At 47.3% G+C, this 17494-nt stretch overlaps 1 protein-coding gene across 1 annotated transcript in view; it reads right to left on the bottom strand.

Moving 5' to 3' along the window:
- Window positions 1-13935, bottom strand: part of ZMPSTE24 (zinc metallopeptidase STE24) — an 80081-nt gene extending 66146 nt beyond the window's left edge. Inside the window, exons 1-2 of the mRNA XM_067530767.1 lie at window positions 13692-13935; window positions 8376-8522 (exon numbers count right to left, since the gene is read on the bottom strand). Coding sequence (XP_067386868.1) covers window positions 8376-8522; window positions 13692-13898 — 354 coding nt within the window. The 5' untranslated portion in view covers window positions 13899-13935. The remainder of the gene's footprint in view (window positions 1-8375; window positions 8523-13691) is intronic.
- Between the last annotated feature and the right edge of the window lie 3559 nt (window positions 13936-17494).

The following is a 17494-nucleotide window of genomic DNA, read 5'->3' as shown; positions in this document are numbered from 1 at the left end:
CTTGATCCATATGGGGGGAAAGGCGGGAGCAGGCACCGGGGGGAGGGGGCCAAAGGGGCGAGTCAGGGCTGACCACTCCCCTCCCCGCTAGGCTGCAGGCAGGGGAGGAGGGCACCGACAAGGGAGAGCATCAGGGACTGGATTCAGGGTGTGGGGGGTGCTGGCTCCTCCAGCTGCACTGAGAAGAGGGGGTTACAGTGATATCAGGGGGTGCAGTGAAGGGGGGCACAACAAAAAAAACAGGGGGTGTGGGGGCTCACAAGCACTGAAAGGCACTAGGGTGCACTGAGGAGGTGGGACGGAGCGGGGCAGGGGTAAGTAGCAAAGGTGTGTGTGTGGATCAAGCACAGGCAAGGGTGGGAAAGACAGAGGACTCCCAGGGGTGGGGCGGGGCGGGGCAGGGATAAGCAACAAATTCTGAAGGGTGGGGGTGGGGCATGGAAACAAGCAGAACACTGAAGGGCAGAGGCGGGGCAGGGAAAGCAACAAACACTCGGGGGCTGGGTGGGGCAAGGAAACTAAGGGAACCCAAGGGAAAATGGGGGGGAAGGGGAAGGGAAAGGGGCAAACTGGTTCGGGACAGTCGGAGGGCAAAGCAGAGGGTGGGGGGAGCGCTCCGGCCAAACATAGCTGGGGAAAGAGGAGGTCCGGGGGGTGGGGGGCACATGCGCCCAGGTGCGCCTGGGTGGTGGAACAAGTCCTTGCTGCTGCAGCGGTCCCAGATGTTTCAGGAGACAAGCGGCTCACCTGAGGGTGAGGAGGCGATGCAAGCGGTGGTTGGAAATGGTGACAGCAGTGGTGGTGGTGGTGGTGGGGTGCAGATGGATTGGGGCGGGGCTCCCCGCTGCTCCCCCCTCTCCCCACAGCAACAATAGTACCTTACCCCACCCACCACAAGAGCAGAGGTGGTGCAGTCACTCAGTCCAGAGACGAAGCTGCCCCCTCCTCAGCGCTGCTCCAGCAGCAGTGGTGGGGGTGGTGTTCTTCCTTCTCCTCCTCCTCACGGGCAGCAATGCCAAGCAGCAGCATCAGGCTCCCAGGCAGCAGCAGTGGTGGCAGCAAGCAGCCGGCCAGGAAAGACCTCTCCACAGGCGGCAGTGATAGCAGCGGTGGAGGGGCCACTCACTGCTTCCCGGCCAGCCAGGAAGGCAGGGGGGAGGGAGACCAGCAGCGCCCCCAAGCAGCAGCAGGAGCTCCTCCACACCAGCAGCAACTCCCACAGCAGCAGTAGCAAAGTGATAGAAGGGAGAGAGGGAAGGCCCAAAATGCTCAGGGCTGTTTCCTGCAGACTAGCCAGAGTCATTAGAGAGAAATTAGGAGCATCTGAGGCCAATTAAGGCCCAGCCAGATGCCTGATAGAAACCCTCTGCTCCAGACATCTAGACAGGACACAATCTGGAGGTGGAGGAGTGCAGTGTTGTGTGGAGGAGCTGAGAAGAGTTTGGAGAAAGGTACTGAGCCCAGGAGGGGGGAAGCTTGCTTAAGCAGGACTGAGTTACTCCCCAGGCACAGGGGCCTGAGTAAGGAAGCCCAGCCCAGGTGGTGAGGAAGCCAGGAACGAGAAGCCGAAAGGACAGAGCGGGGACGGAGGCATGGGTCACTTGCTGGTGGATTCTCTGTACCTTGAAGTCTTTCAATCATTATTTGAGGACTTCAATAACTCTGTCTTAGGTTAGGGGTCTATTACAGGAGAGGGTGCATGAAGTTCTGTGACCTGCGCTGTGCAGGAGGTCAGCCTATATGATCACAAGGGTCCTTTCTGACCTTATAGTCTATGAGTCTAAGTGCAGAGTCCTGCACTTAGGACAGAAGAATCCCATGCACTGCTACAGACTGGGGACCGACTGGCTAGGCAGCAGTTCTGCAGAAAAGGACCTGGGGGTTACAGTAGACAAGAAGCTGGACATGAGTCAACAGTGTGCCCTTATTGCCAAGAAGGCTAACGGCATATTGGGCTGCATTAGTAGGAACACTGTGGGAGAGAAGTGATTGTTCCCTCTATTCGGCACAGGTGAGGCCACATTTGGAGTACTGTGTCCAGTTTTGGTCCCCCCACTATAGAAAGGATGTGGACAATTGGAGACAGTCAGTGGAGAGCAATGAAAATTATTAGGGGGCTGAGGCACATGAATTATGGACTATGTGACCTCCTGACGTCCCTTCCAGCTGTAACCTATGATTCTATGAAAACAGAGACAGTTGTTTTGACTTTCTAAATTCCTGAGAATGATTAAATCAAACTTGAAAACATGCTTAACACAACACAGCCTATTGTCGCAATTAGGTACCGGGTTCAGACAGATGAAGAACAACATGTTCACTTACATGGAACTGGGTGTTCACCTTGGGGACAAAGTCCCAGAGGAAGCTGATAATAAACCTTTCTGAAAAGAACAGAGAGTAAGGAGAAGTGATGATGAAAGATGAGCTCATTAGCTCATCTATGTGAGATTGCTGCAATGAAGGAGGTATCTTAAAGGACAGAAGTTTGCCCTAAAGTCTCAAAGAAAAAACAATTACTAATCTTCTGTAACTGTTGTTCTTCAAGATGTGTTGCTCATGTCCATTCCATGCTATGTGTGTGTGTGCTGCGAGCACTGTTATCAGAGATTTTTCCCTAAGTAGTATCCGTGGGGCCAGCTCTAGTGCCCTCTGTAGCCACACATACATGCACCGATATAAGGGGTGCCACTGGCCCCACACCCTCTCAATTCCTTCTTGCTGGTAACTCCAACAGAGGTGAAAGGAGGGTGGGTCATGGAATGGACATGAGCAACACATCTTGAAGAACAGCAGTTATAGAAGGTTAGTAACCATTTTTGTTTCTTCAAGTGATTGCTCATGTCTATTCCATGTTAGGTGACTCACAAGCAGTACCCCTGGAGGTGGGCTCACAGTTCATGGACATGCTGACTGCAACACTGATCTCTTGAAACTGGCATCCTCTCGGGCCTATTGGATGATAGCATAGTGGGAGCGAAGGTATGAACCAATGACCAAGTTGCGGCTCTGCAGTTATCCTGGATTAGTACCTGTGTGAGGAATGCTGCTGATGAAGCCAGGGCTCTTGCGGAATGGGGGTCACAATGGCCAAAGTTGGGATGCTCACCTGCTCATAACTGCTTGTATTAAGGCTTGCTATCCAGGACGAGATTCTTTGGGATGACACAGGTAGGTAGGTCTCTCATTCTTTCTGCTATCGCTACAAAGAGTTGCATGCATTTGCGGACAGGCTTAGTCCTCTCAACATAAAAGGTGAGGGCTCCCCTAACGTCCAACATACAAAGCTGACGTTCTTTAGTGGACTTATGAGGTTTTGGGAAGAAGACCGGTAGAAAGACGTCCTGGTTTTTGTGGAATCTTTGGTAGAAGGGCTGGATGCAGATGCAACTGGACCTTGTCTTTAAAGGGGTTCTGACACAAGGGCTTTGACCTCAGAGACCCTTCTGGCAGAGGTGATAGCCACTAAAAAGGCAACCTTCCAAGAGAGAAATAGCAAGGAGCACGATGCTAATGGCTCGAAAGGAGGCCCCATGAGAGTCTCGACAGGACCAGGTTTAGGTCTCATGGGGGAATAGGTTCGCAAACCTGCGCCTTTCTAGCCCCTTGAGAAGTCTGACCATCATCTCATGGGATCTGCCATTCATTGGGGTGTGGATTGCAGTGATGGCTGCCAAGTGAACCTTAATAAATGGGTGAGCAAGACCTTGATGCTTTAAGTAGAGCAGATAATCCAAGATGGACTGCAGAGAAATTCGGGATGGAGAGAGATTCTGTTCAGAGAACCAACAAGTACTTAATCAAGAAGATAGCCTTGGTGGAAGGCTTTCTACTACCTAGCAAGACCTACCAAACCTGATCCAAGCAGGCTGCTCTTCAGGGTTCAGCCATACAACCACCATGCAGTCAGACGCAGGGAGGCGAGATCCGGGTGAAGCAATCTGCTATGGTGTGGGTGGAGTTATAGTATGAATGGCACTGCCACCAAGAGGTCCAGGAGTGCGCTGAACCAATGCTGGTGTGGCCATGCTGGTGCTATCAGAATAACCTTTGCCTTTGTCCCGTTTGATTTTTAGGAGAACCTTGTTAACCAAGGGGATCAGAAGAAAGGCGTACAGTAGATAGTCTGCCCACAAGAACAGGAAGGCATCAGAGAAGGAGCCTCCACTGTATCCTTACACCGAACAGAACTGATGGTATTTCTTGTTCTGTCTGGTGGCGAATAGGTCCACTTGGGGAGGCCCTCACCTCTCTAAGATGACATTGATGACCTTCAGGTGAAGAGACCACTCGTGGTGAGAGGAAAAGGCTCTGCTGAGGTGATCTGCCAGTACGTTTTGGGCTCCCAAAGGTTTGTCAGCTTGAGGTGAAGGGTGTGTTTCACACAGAAGTCCCAGAGCTGCAGGGTCTCCTGCCACACAGAGCCAAAAATCGAGCCCCTCCCTGCTTCTTAATGTAAAACATGGATGTGGTGTTGTCTGCCAGGACCTGCACCACTTTGCCTGAGATCTGGGGAAGGAACACTTGGCAAGCTAAGCATACCGCCCGGAGTTCCCGGACATTTATATGTAGGGAGAGTTCTTGTAACCTGAGGCTCTGGGTCTTGAGGTTGCCACAGTGGGCTCCCCACCCTAAGTCTGATGCATCTGGGACTAAGACTATCAACGGTTGAGGGACCACAAAAGGTACCCCCTTCATTACCAACCCTGGGTCTTTCCACCAGGTCAGGGAAATGAGGACCAGAGGCGGGACTGTGAGCACTGAGTCTAAATAGTATCTGCTCAGTGAGACGATGGACACCAGCTACCTCTGCAGGAGCCTGAGGCACAGCCTTGCATACTGTACCACATAAGTTCATGCTGCCATGTGTCCCCATAGTTTTGAGGCTTACCCAAGCAGTCGTTATTGGGTGAACTGTGACCTTGGATATCAGGTCCAATGGAGTCTGGAACTGAGCTTCTGGCAGTACGGCTCTGGCTTGGGTTGAGCTGAGCACTGCCCCGATGAAATCTATTCTCTAAACAGGACCAGAGTTGACTTATGCTCATTTATCAGCAGCCCCAGCACCTAAAAGATGTTGCTACTGATGCTTGCCGTACCAGAGTCTCCGACCAACCTTTGATCAGCCAGTCATCGAGGTACAGGTAGACTCACATGCCTTGGCATCTGAAGAAGGCTGCTACAACGCCCATATATTTCATGAAAATCTACGGTGCTGCCGATAGGCCGAAGGGAATTAGAAGTGACAATGACGCACCACAAACCTGAGAAATCTTCTGTGGCCACAGAAGATAGAGATGTGAAAATATTCGTTCTTTAAGTCGAGGGCAGGTGTACCTCGGGCCAGGGAGGGAATGATGGAGGCCATGGAAACCATGTGGAACCTCAGTTTCTTGAGACATCTGTTGAGGTAATGCAGGTCTAAGACAGGACCAAGCCCCACTTAGGCCTTTGGGATTAGGAAATATCAGGAATAAAACCCCTTCCCTTTCAAATCCTGAGAAACTTCCATCACAGCCACCACATGTAGGAGGGATTGAACCTCCTGAAGGAGTTGCTCGTGAGAAGGGTCCCTGAAGAGGGATAGGGAAGGGGGAGAGGGGGAAGGAGCGGAAGATAAAAACTGGAGAGTATATCCGACTGTCATTGTGCTCAGGATCCAACAGTCCGATGTTGTGAATGACCATGCCAAGCTGAAGAGCAACATACGGTTCAAAAATAAAAGGGGGGGACAGATCCGAAAAGATGATTGGTACAGTGCCTTTGGGCACACCATCAAAAGGCCTGCTTGGGCCCGCCAGAGTATCTTTGAGTCCCCGACTAGGAGGCTGAGGTGGACGGGAGTGACTGGCGCTGTTGTAGGGTTTCTGTCTTGGAGGCCCCAAGAACCAAGGAGGCTGCTGGGGCTTGAAGTGCTTTCTAGAAGATGATGGAGCATATAGGCCTAAGAATTGAAAGGTGGCCCTTGAGTCCTTCAGTCCATGAAGTGCCATGTCCATCTGCACCAAAAAAAAAAGAGCCTTCAAATGAGAAGTCCTGGATAACCTGTTGGACTTTGTGAGGAAGGCCAGAGCACTGGAGCAGGAACAGCACCTCATGGTGACCGCAGAGGTATTTTTCCGGGCCACCAAGATGGCCATGTTCAGAGCCGCCTGGAGAGAGGTCCCGTCTCGTCTCTTGGGGCACGGAGTCTTTGAATTTATTCAGGGAGTCTCATAGATTAAAATCTTATCTCCCGAGCAAAACTTGCTGATTAGCAATACGCAGTTTGAGGTTACCCATAGAATAAACCTCAGTCTAACAAATATTTTTTCAATTTTTTCCTGTTTTTTTCTTCAGAATTAGGATATTTTAAATTTGAACATTCTAACCAGCTCTGTAGTTGGTCAAAAAAAGAGGGTATTTTTTGTCAAATTCATAAAACTTATTTTTTAGAATACTGACACTGGCAAAATTTTAAAAAATGTTTACTACCTTTAATCACAAAATCTACAATTTTACAATCTACTGGCAAAATCCTAACTCACATACCATGAACATATCAAGACGTCTAAAATACATGTATACACACAAACACAAAATGCAACTTGAAGTTCATGAAAAGTACTCAAGAAATGTCAAAGTTAAGATACATCTTACTTTCTTAACTATGCTCTCCTGTGTGTATGTTTTACAATAGTCTAGTTATATAATCTTATTATTTCAATTGCTTTCACTATTTCAAAGTGACACTATTTTCCCACCTTGCTTTATAACTGGTCAACTTTGCATTCTCACATAATGGTCCATGATCATAACTGTACAATACAACTTTAATGAGAAACATATAATAGAAGCTGTTTTCCACACCTGGCGTTGAATACAGCTACCCCTGAAAGATAATTCATTTTTGCAACCTACGATTATTTTTCTAGCTTTTAAATTATTCTGAAAACTAAACTCCCACCCTAGTGGGTCTCACACTTTTGCCTCTCGTAGTGGGCCAGGGCATCACCCGTTACCCCGTCTCCCCAGGGAGGGGGGTAGGGACCTGGGCCCGCCTGCTCCTCCAAGTCCCAGCTCAGGGGCCTAAGAGTAGCAGCTATGAGCTGCTGGCACCGTACTCACGGCTGCAGTCTTTTCCCCTGGGCTAATTTCCCCCCTCGGTCCTTCTGGCTTCTTGAGCCCTCAGCACTCCTTCCTGCTCCTTCACACAACTCTGCACTCCTTCGCACAGCACAGCACAGCACGGCACTTCTACTCCCCCAGCTCACGCTCTGTCTGTCTGGAGCAGAGGGTTTTTATCAAGCAACTGGCTGGGCCTTAATTGGCCTCAGCTGCTCCTAATTGCCCCCTCATGACTTCTAGCTAGTCTGCAGGGCTCAGAGCCCTGAGCATTCTGGGCCTTCCAGACCTCCCTTCGAGTACTCTCCTACTGCCCTCTGCCCTTGCTATGTCACAGTATGTTTCTAGCTTAATTGGCAACATTATTATAAAGGAGTGTTTTAAAGTACAGAACACAATGGAAACAGTGAGATACACTCAAGATACACTAACTTACATAAATATTACATTTAATATTAGTTACACAACATTAATTCATATTGCGTATAAAAACTGACAATGTTGTCTATCATCATATTTTATTATAATACATTTATATGTTGCTTATATTTCCTGTATATTTTATTGTGCATATCATTCATTACTTTCCCACCATGTATGAAAATGTACAGAAAACACTGTATTACAAACACTATACACTTAAATAGATCACGTAATCAAAGACGTAAATAATACATCTACACAAGGGGAAAGAATTAAGGTTGCAGATACAAACTTTTGCATGGCATTTTCTAGGTTTTTTTATGTATTTTTAAAGGAAAAATAATTTATACAAGTGCACACACACTGTCTGGGAAAAGAAAAGAGGAACAAAAACTCAAAGTGAGACCTCCAAGTCTAGCAGGCTTACAAGTTCTGCTGATGAAGCATTACTACAAAATCAAACATGGCACATCTGCATGCTGTCCTAGCAAGGAAGTGACCCAGGGCAGTTGACAAACAAATAGGTCCTTGCTATGACAGTGTTGGCACAGTGACTTTCTTGTTAATGTAGAGAAGTAAGGCGCTGCCATGTTTGTACTGACTAAATAAAATGTATTTTGACAATGAGATTGCGATCTTGCTGTAAAAACACACCTTTCTGACGACACAGCCCGGAGTTAAAAACCCTTACTAAAGGTTACACTCACATTATGATGCTCATAAGACATGCTACAGCATTGACCGTGGAGCTGTATAGTTCTATTGGAAGGATTAAACTTAAAAGTATTTTACATTCAGATCCAATGAGAAGTACTGTATAAAAACTATAGAGCAGTTATAGTACTTACAGTGCCCTCTAGCTCAGAATACAGGCCCGACCAAAAACTGAAAGTACTTTTGTCCAGCTGATATAAACGAGACTTTTCAAAGGTTTCCAAATCCATGATTTGTCCTAATTCCCATGGGACGTGTGTTGTTGTTCTATATACATTCCTCTGAAAGAGAGAAAGACATAGTCATGTTAATATATTACAGTGGGGAAGAGTCAACATGGCTTTTGTAAAGGAATATCATGTCTCACCAATCTATCAGAATTCTCTGAAGGGGTCAACAAACGCATGGACCAGGGTGATCCAATGGATATAGTGGACTTTGACAAGGTCCCTCACTAAAGGCTCTTTAGCAAAGTAAGCAGTCATGGGATAAGAGGGAAGACCCGCTTATGGATCAGTAACGGTTTAAAAGATAGGAAACAAAGGAATAAACACTCCGTTTTCACAATGGAGAGAGGTAAATAGTGGTGCTCCCCAGGGCTCTGCACTGAGACCAGTGCTGTTCACCATATTCATAAATGATCTAGAAAAAGGAGTAAACAGTAAGGTGGCAAAGTTTGAAGACAATTCAAAATTACTCAAGATAATTAAGCCCAAAGCAGACTGCAAAGGGTTACAAAGGATGGACACAAAATGGCAGATGAAATTCAATGTTGATAAATGCAAAGTAATGCACATTAAAAACAAAATGCCAACTAAATACAAAATGATGGAGTCTAAATTAGCTGTTACCCACTCAGGAAAGATCTTGGAGTCGTTGTGGATGGTTCCCTGAAAATATCTACTCAATGTGCAGCAGCAGCCAAAAAAGCTAACAGAATGTTAGGAACAGGAAAGGGATAGATAACAAGATGAAAAGTATCATAATGCTACTCTATAAATCCATGGTATGCCCATACCTTGCATACTGTGTGCAGTTCTGGTCACCCAATCTCAAAAAAGATGCATTAGAATTAGAAAAACTACAGAGAAGGGGGAGGAGAAATTTAAAAAACTGGGATTGTTCATCTCGAAAAGAGATGACTGAAAGGGGATAAAATCATGAACGGTGTGCAGAAAGTGAATAAGGAACTGTTATTTAACATACACAAACCAAGGGTCACCCAAAAAAATTAAGATGCACCAGGTTTAAAACAAACATAAGGAAATGCTTCTTCACACAACGCAATTACCCTGTGGAATTTGTTGCCAGGGGATGTCGTGAAGGCCAAAAGTATAACTGCAGTCAAAGAAGCATTAGGTAAGATAATGGAGGATAGATCTATCAATGACTATTAGCCAAAATGGTCAGGGATGCAATTCCATGCTCTGGGTGTCCCTAAACCTCTGACTGCTAGAATCTGAACTGGATGACAGGGGATGGATCACTTGATAAATCGCTCTTTTCTGTTCACTCCCTCTGAAGCATCTGACACTGGCCACTGTCAGAAGACAGGATACTGGACTAGACGGACATTGGTCTTATAAAGAGATATTAGCAGCTTTTGCCAGCAACCAAGCAGAGAGCACAAGAAAAATGGTAAACAGATTTGACGTATGGCATGACCTTTTGGAGTATTTGGAAAATGACCTTTTGGGGTGTCCAAAAAATAGTAAAAATATATAAAGAACCTTAACCACAAGATATGCCAAATGCCCAAACAATAAGCTTAACCACAAAATGTAGACAAGTGACTTAAGAACAGTTAAATGTCAAGGAAGCAGGTGCACAGGATGTGGTCAGGATATGCTGTGTCCTTCCTCCCCCTCCCTTTTCCAATGACCTGCTTGTAATAAGGAAATTGGCTGCCACTGCTACTGCAAATGTTAATGAAAAGACAGCGTATAAATATTGGCCATTCTGAATGTGGAGGGGAGAAAAGAAGAAAAGAGAGTCTTCTGAAGTCCGAAGACCGACCTCATCCTGTACTAAAGGAAGGTACAGAGCAGAAAACCTCTCCGGAGTGGAACCTTGACTGGCCATCAAGATCCCCCTGGAGATTGTAATACTGGTTTGGTAAACTATAACTTTTGCTGCTGTATTATCATTTATCTAATCTATGCTTAGCAATTGTAATACAATAGGTTAATAAAGCCTGCTCTGTATCTGACGGATGTGCTGTGCTCTCATAAAACCCGTTAACTCATTTGAACCTTTTTAAAGCTAAGTCAGCAACCTCCCAGAGATTGAAGGAACTGACAGGTTTGTCCTCAGGGAGCCCTCAGGACTGGGAAACTGAGGAAGGTTTTCCCTCAGGGAGCCTCCAGGGTTGGAGAAACTGAGGAAAACCGCCTGAGCCTTATTCAGTGAGGCCTCAAGGAGGGAATTTGATGGGTCTATTCAATGTGCCCTCAGGGTGGGGAATTTGAATTGCAGGTGGTAAGCTCGGGGGAAGGAGGAGAGGGGGGAATCTGGTTTGCTGACCCAAGACAAGGGTAACAGTCTGACCCAGTGTAGCCATTCTTATCTTCTAATACAATTCTATTAGGTGTGTGACTTTAATTTCAGCAGAGATTAAACAATACCCAGTACTAGGTTTGTGTGATTTTTCTGTGTATCAAAGCTACAGGGCAACAGAATCTATAGAATAACTGTTGTTCTCAAAACCCCATGATTCACCTATTTATCCTGTCAAATGACAAATGTAAAGCTGGAGTGATTTATTATTTCAGAGATCAGACACTGACATTAAAGTACATAGAAATAAATAGATGATCTCATTTTAAAATGTAAAATAAACAATTTATGAATCACACAGTCATATCCATGACTCCATGATTCATGCTGAGCAGAATTCTAGTCAAAGGACCAAATTCCCTCACCAATAAATTTGTGGGACTCCCAATGACTTCACTAGAAGTACCATGCATGAAGCTAAGGCCTAAATAATGCCATAAAACAGCACTTTAATATCATTTTTAGGAAGGGTAATTGTTATAGCTCTGTGAAATTCTTTTTATTTTTTTATAATTTTTCATTTTCTCTGAGGGGTGGGGGGATCCCTGCCTCTGGGCATTAGGCGGTTGGGAAGCCCAAGGGAGACTACCCTGCACTCACCCCACAGCAGAAGCTTCTGACTCGCATGGCTGGGCCTGGCTCCCCACTCCAGGCATTGTGACCTGGTGCTTGGGGTCACAGTGCTACTAAAGTTTGACCCAGACAGCGCCCCACCTTCATGACAGAGGGGCAACCAGGCCAATCCTGAGCAGTGCTGGGATCCTGCGCACCACGTAACCATTCGCACAGTGGGGAGGCAGGCCGAGCCCAATGAGGCAAGAGTCCGAGGTACGGGGCGAGTTTTTCATTATATTTCTTTTTATACATTGTTTTGGTTTTTTTTTTTTTGTATAATTTCATGTTATTTTGCACTTGCAAAAACCATGGGACTCTAGGAATTTTCTGTTCCCTTAACAATGTGATTGAATTAAAAAAATAAAGTACTACTGTGTTGCACTCATTTGTCTTCTTTGGATCAACTTTCATACCACTTTGATTACCTTTCCATTACCTCCAACTCCGCTGCATCCCCTCCTGGGACTGGTACTGATTAGCATTCTCCCATCAGCAGTGCTGCTGCCTTAAAGAATGACAGCAGTCAAGGATGCTGATCATACTGGCCAAGAAAGGCAGAGCAGCAGACTTGTTGAGGGGGGTATCTTACTCCTGACAAGACCCAAGCGCTGCTACCCACAGCAGCCACCCCAGAAAGCAGAGCAAAAGCATCTGCTCAGTACAGCAGCAGGGAGGAGAGTGGGTCAGGATTTCAAGGATCCCCCCATGCCTTCAGATGTCATCTATCCATGGCAGGCACTTATCTAGTTTCCATTACCACGGTATCTAAGCACTTCCTGATCTTTTCTACATCTGCTCTCCACACAAACTTATGAGGCCAAGAAGTGCTCTTTGTAAAAATGGGAATTAGGGGCACGGAGAGACTAAGTGACTTGCCCAAGGACACAGAGGGAGGCTGCGGTGGAGCGGAGAGCTGAACCCAAGTCTCAGACTGACACTAACTGGGCAAAAAGAACCCAAACCACTGAAAGCAATGGGCTGGCCACATTACATTTGTGTCTAGCAGAATAGATGCTTATGAAAATTAAGTTAATATTTTAAAATCACTGCAAAAAATTATATTTTGAGTCTTTTTTATCTTCACTATTAGAGGAGTGCACTCCTATGCCTCCATGCATGACCCCAACAGCCATCTTGTATAATGAGACAAATTTCTTCAGGCACACAGGTTTAAAAGCTTAGACGAAGCCCATTTCCTCCAAGATTTATTCTACTGTTAAGAGGAAATAGAACTCCAGCTAAATCAAAGAATAAATCCATATTCATTGTGCACTGCCCATCCTGCATGCTGAACGGCTGTGTCTGCATTAGAACTGCACTTCAAAAAGAGTGTTCTCTCTCTCATTCACCCTCCATCCAAACACACACTCCTCAAATTGTTTGTTGCTTGCGGCAGCAGGTAAAGCAGGTGTCAGTCAAGCTCACAAGGCTGAACTAGCAGCAGGTAAAGTAGATGTCAGTCAAGCTCACAAGGCTGAACTATTGCTGCTCAATGACATTAGTTGCAGTGAACCAGCAGTGCCATGATGCTAATGCTGCAAGCTAGTCTTCTACTACTACTCACAAACCCTCAGAATCTCCTCCAAAAATGGTCTATCCTGCCAGTTTCCTAACCTGGCTGGAAGCTACCTACCACCTTATATTGCTCTACATACAGAGGCCCCCACTTGCAAGCTCTTTCCATTGAAAGCAACTTCTCAGCTTTTAGATGTATGTAAACAAATGCAGTAGGTGCTAAGAGGATCATGGGAGTGTCTATACAGGGAAACTGAGAGAACTCCTAAACTAAACTACTCCTCCGCACCCATGCCAGAATAACTTCTGCACGGATGCTGTTCCAGAATAAAAGTGACTGGACTTGACTTGACAGTTACTCCCCTTCCAAAGCATAACAAAGGGCCACGCTTCGGCCCCTGTTGCCTGCACGTCCTTCACGCTCCCACGCCTCTCTCTTTCAGGGACTTCATGCAACGCCTCTCAAGCCTCCTTCGCCAGGGGCTCGTGTGCCCCGTTTCCCTCTCCTCCCCAGGCAAGGTCCCCAGCTCCCCTGCCGTGTCCCGTGGCTGTGGTTGTGGGTTCACCTCCGTCTCCCCCCCCCGTGTGCGCCTCGCCCCGGGCCCAACCTTTCCTGTCCCAGGGACCGGGACCGGCCCCTCTTCCCTCCACGCGCAAGTCCGGGCCCGCCCATTCCCGCCCGCAGCACGATTCCCGCCAGGAGCTTCCCCACCCCCCGAGCCGCCGCGCCAGCCCCGCGACCCCGACCCGGGCCCCGCCCGCACCTGCCGGCGCGCCAGGAAGGCCTCCCACAGGTACACGGCCCAGGAGAAGAGCAGCACGGAGCAGAAGAGCCGCTTCTCCACGGGCAGCTCAGCCCAGAGCTCCCCGAGCAGCGGCAACGCCATGGCGGGGCGGGACGGGGCGCACCGGACCGACACGAGCCGCCGCCTCGTGCCCAGCCAACTTCCGGCCCCGGCCGGCGGTGTCATGGCGAAACCCGTCCCACCAGAAACACGCCCCCGCCGGATTCCGTCCAAGTGTTACGGAGAACGCTGCCCCCCGCCGGCTTCCGGGTAGGTGTCACGCGGAAACCCGCCTCCGTCCGACTGCTGGCTCCGATGGCACCGGAAACGCCCCGCCGGCTTCCGGCCTTGGGGTCCCGACGATGGTTTTTTTAATGCTTCACCTCGTCAGTGTTCTAATCGTGCAACGAGCACCGGGCGTTTCCCGGCAGTGTGCGCACGTGTGGAAGGTGCGCTGCACTAGTCCCGTTTCACACATGTTGTGCACACACACACACACACACACCTAGGCAAATGCTCACGCTAAATTCGAGCACGTTTCGCCACCACTGCACAAATGCCGCATCTTGCGAGCACGTGCTGGGCACCTCGTCAGCACCGCAGCTGCTGGGCGGGTCCGTTCGACGTGTTACACGTCAGACCTTGCTCGAGCACGTTCTCAGGCACGATCCACTTCCTGGTTGTTCCTGGTTGAAAACTATTAGGGAAGAAGCTATTTGGGGCAAGAGGATCCGTCTTAGGAAGACATCGCTGGGGTATATTTTGCTGGGAATTCTATTTCTGTTTCTTTGTGGGATGAGGGGGTGGAGTGATGTAAATAAGAAATTGTACAGTAATTACGTGCAATAGCAAAACCATCTCTCGTCTCTGCTACACAGACTGCAGGGTGTAGATACAAACAAACAGACACTACAACTCTAATGTAGCTCCAAGAATGGATCCGTGTCTCCGGACTGTATTTTCATGCAGTATTCATAGAGTTTGAGGCTAGAAGAGACCATTAGATCATTTAATCTGACTTCCTGATATCATAGGCCATCGATTGAGGTTAGTAGGTGAACTTTTTGTATTAATGTGTGTTATCTTTTACAGAGGCACCCAGTCTACTTTGTATTTGAAGACATCAAGATATGCAGAATCCACCACCTTCTTTGGTAGTTCAAATAGTAATCATCCTTATTCTTAAAAATGTGTGTCCAATTTCTAATTTTAATTTGTCTGGCTTCAGTTTGCAACCATTGGTTCTTATTATGCCTTTCTCGGCTAGATGGTCTGTGTTTTAAACCTTTTCCATTCTCATCTAAGCAGAAAGGCACTTAAAATCTACATTCAGGAACCATTTAGATCCTCAAAACACCCACTCAGCTGCTGCCTAACCCAGTAGGCACCTACATTTCCACTGTTAAAGTCCCAGAGGTGCCTGAATTTCTGCCAGTGAACATGTGCACAGCTGCCGCAGTCTAGGTATCCGGTATCTCTTTCACACCTATGCCTCAAACTAGGCATTCCCCACCTTTCTTGCCTGCGAGCCCAATCCAGTAGGCATGTTTAGAGCATGTCTACACTCGTACAAAATGGGTGTGGAAGTGGGGGAAGATGGTAGAAGTGGCCCCTTCCACCAGTGGTTAGGGCACTCACACAAGATGTAGGAGACCTAAGTACAATTCCCACCCCTCTGCCTACTGTGGACAAGAATGGGGGTGTCCCATCTTTCAGGGTAGTGCTCTAGCCAGTGGACTATAGAGACAATCTTGCTCTTTTTCTTCACTGTATAGGAAATGATTTAGTTACACACCATGGAACAGCTTCCCCAGGAGAGACTGAAAAAGCCTCACCTCAGATTATCTCATAGCCCAGTGGTTAGACCAGTCACCTGATAAGTGGGAGAGCCACATTCAAATCTGTTATGTTGTGATAATTGGAATAACTTTGCACTTAGAGAGAAACGAGCAGACATGGACACCGGTGTACTTAAAACCAGATAGTATTTTTAATAAACTCACGAAATAGCATATGCTATCCCACAGTGCTCTAGTGCTGTTAGATACGGCAAGCTAGGCAGGACACAAAATACATAACAAAATCCCTTCTCCATATCAGGCAGAGGGGGGAATTGAACTTGAGAATTGAACACATCCCTGGTGTGTGCCCTAACTACTGGATGAAAGATTTATAAGGGGGTTGTCTTTTCCTCCTTCTCCCAACCCCCTGGTGTTTCTTGCAAAACATGACTTGAGGGCCTAACTCCAGGAGAGGGTTCACAGGTGAGAGCTCCAAGTAGAGATAAGTGCCTGACTCCCTCAGGCATGTGGCTTAGGACCCTTCCCTCTCAATATTTCCTATTGGCTGGCTTTGGATGCTTCCCACTCAGTTCGCTAGGTTTGTAGATCCCATACTTAGGCATCTAACTGTCTCTAAGCATTGGCCTTTATTTTGAAAAGGTTAGATTAACAGCCCCTTTGAGAGGCAGAGAGAGGATGGGAGTGAGATTTACAGCCCATCCTGCCCGAAACAGAGGCATTATCCCTAGCTGCAGCATACATCAGAAACAAAGGGATCAGAGCTAGCTCAGAACCCATTGCAGACAGAGGGACTAGCCCCTAAGTATACCAGAAACACAGGGAGTAAAACCTGGGGTCTGCACAGACAGAGGAACTGACCAGTATTGATACTAGACACTTTGTGATCAGTGTGGATACCAGTGAGACACGGGACACCCGATTTGCAGATCAATAAGGTTTAATGTGCAAGGTTTTCTATAGATATACTAGTTGAATACAAACCTATAATTAACTACAATATATCATAAAATTAACTACAATATATCACACTCACTAAGCCTGCAGAGCTAAGCAGTTACTCAGAAGGCTGTACACAGGAACAGCTTTCTTCAGGGGCCCCGCCAGAGAGTCAGTGGATCCTCTGGTCCAACCGGCAGCACCTCCCGCGGAGTTAGGAGTTGATAGAGTGTATCCTTTTGTCTAAGTAGTGACTTCTTATATCCTTCCATAAACAGCCTTCACCTAATTATATCTCTACTCATTATCATATATGCTAATTACCTACATTGAGTTTTCGCCCTTGACTATATTCCATTCTCACCATGATAATTGGGGTCATCAAAACAACATCTGGTGATAGGAGGGGCGGTATAAAAATATGCCCCTTGGCAATAAAACAGTGCACCCCAGACGTTCAAGGATAACTTCTTGTTCCCATCACCGTTATCTATGTGCAGCTGCAAGCACACATGTTGTGTATTTTGTCTTGTTGTGTGCCATGGTATGCAGAAACTGAGACATCTGCGCGGTTACTCACTAGTCTTAGTCATCTCTGCCAGCTGGAAGATGTCCTGCTACAGGGGTCAGAATAGCCAAGCAAGCAACTGAAGCAATGCTAGGCCTGTAGGACAGTGGTCAAGCAACTTCAATTGCACTGGGCCTCCAACAACCAGCATTTCCAGTCATTTCTTGAATTTCATAGGCTGCAGAGATTAACACAAACCACCACAACCAGCTCCTGACAAAACTCAGGAGATTACCCCACCCCAAAGACAGTGAGATAACCCCTCTGTCCTCCCAGCCTGCCAGGAATACGGGTCTCATCACTGTGGAGGGTTTGTCAGAAAGAGGGATTTACCCCCCTCTATAGGTGGCTGGAATCAAGGGGACTCCACCACTCAGTCTGACAGCAACAAGGGATTTCCATGGCATTTCTCAGGAAGGGCTCACCTGGATTCTTTGTTTGGTAACTGAAGTTTGCTCAGGTTGTGTTCCCTGCTG

This window comes from Emydura macquarii, unplaced genomic scaffold (assembly GCF_026122565.2).
Source record: "Emydura macquarii macquarii isolate MOO-44397 ecotype Brisbane River unplaced genomic scaffold, CSIRO-AGI_Emac_v2 contig_3113, whole genome shotgun sequence".
NCBI classification, from domain to species: domain Eukaryota; kingdom Metazoa; phylum Chordata; order Testudines; family Chelidae; genus Emydura; species Emydura macquarii.
The sequence above is the reverse complement of the archived record's forward strand: the minus strand, read 5'-3'. Positions and strand labels throughout refer to the sequence as shown.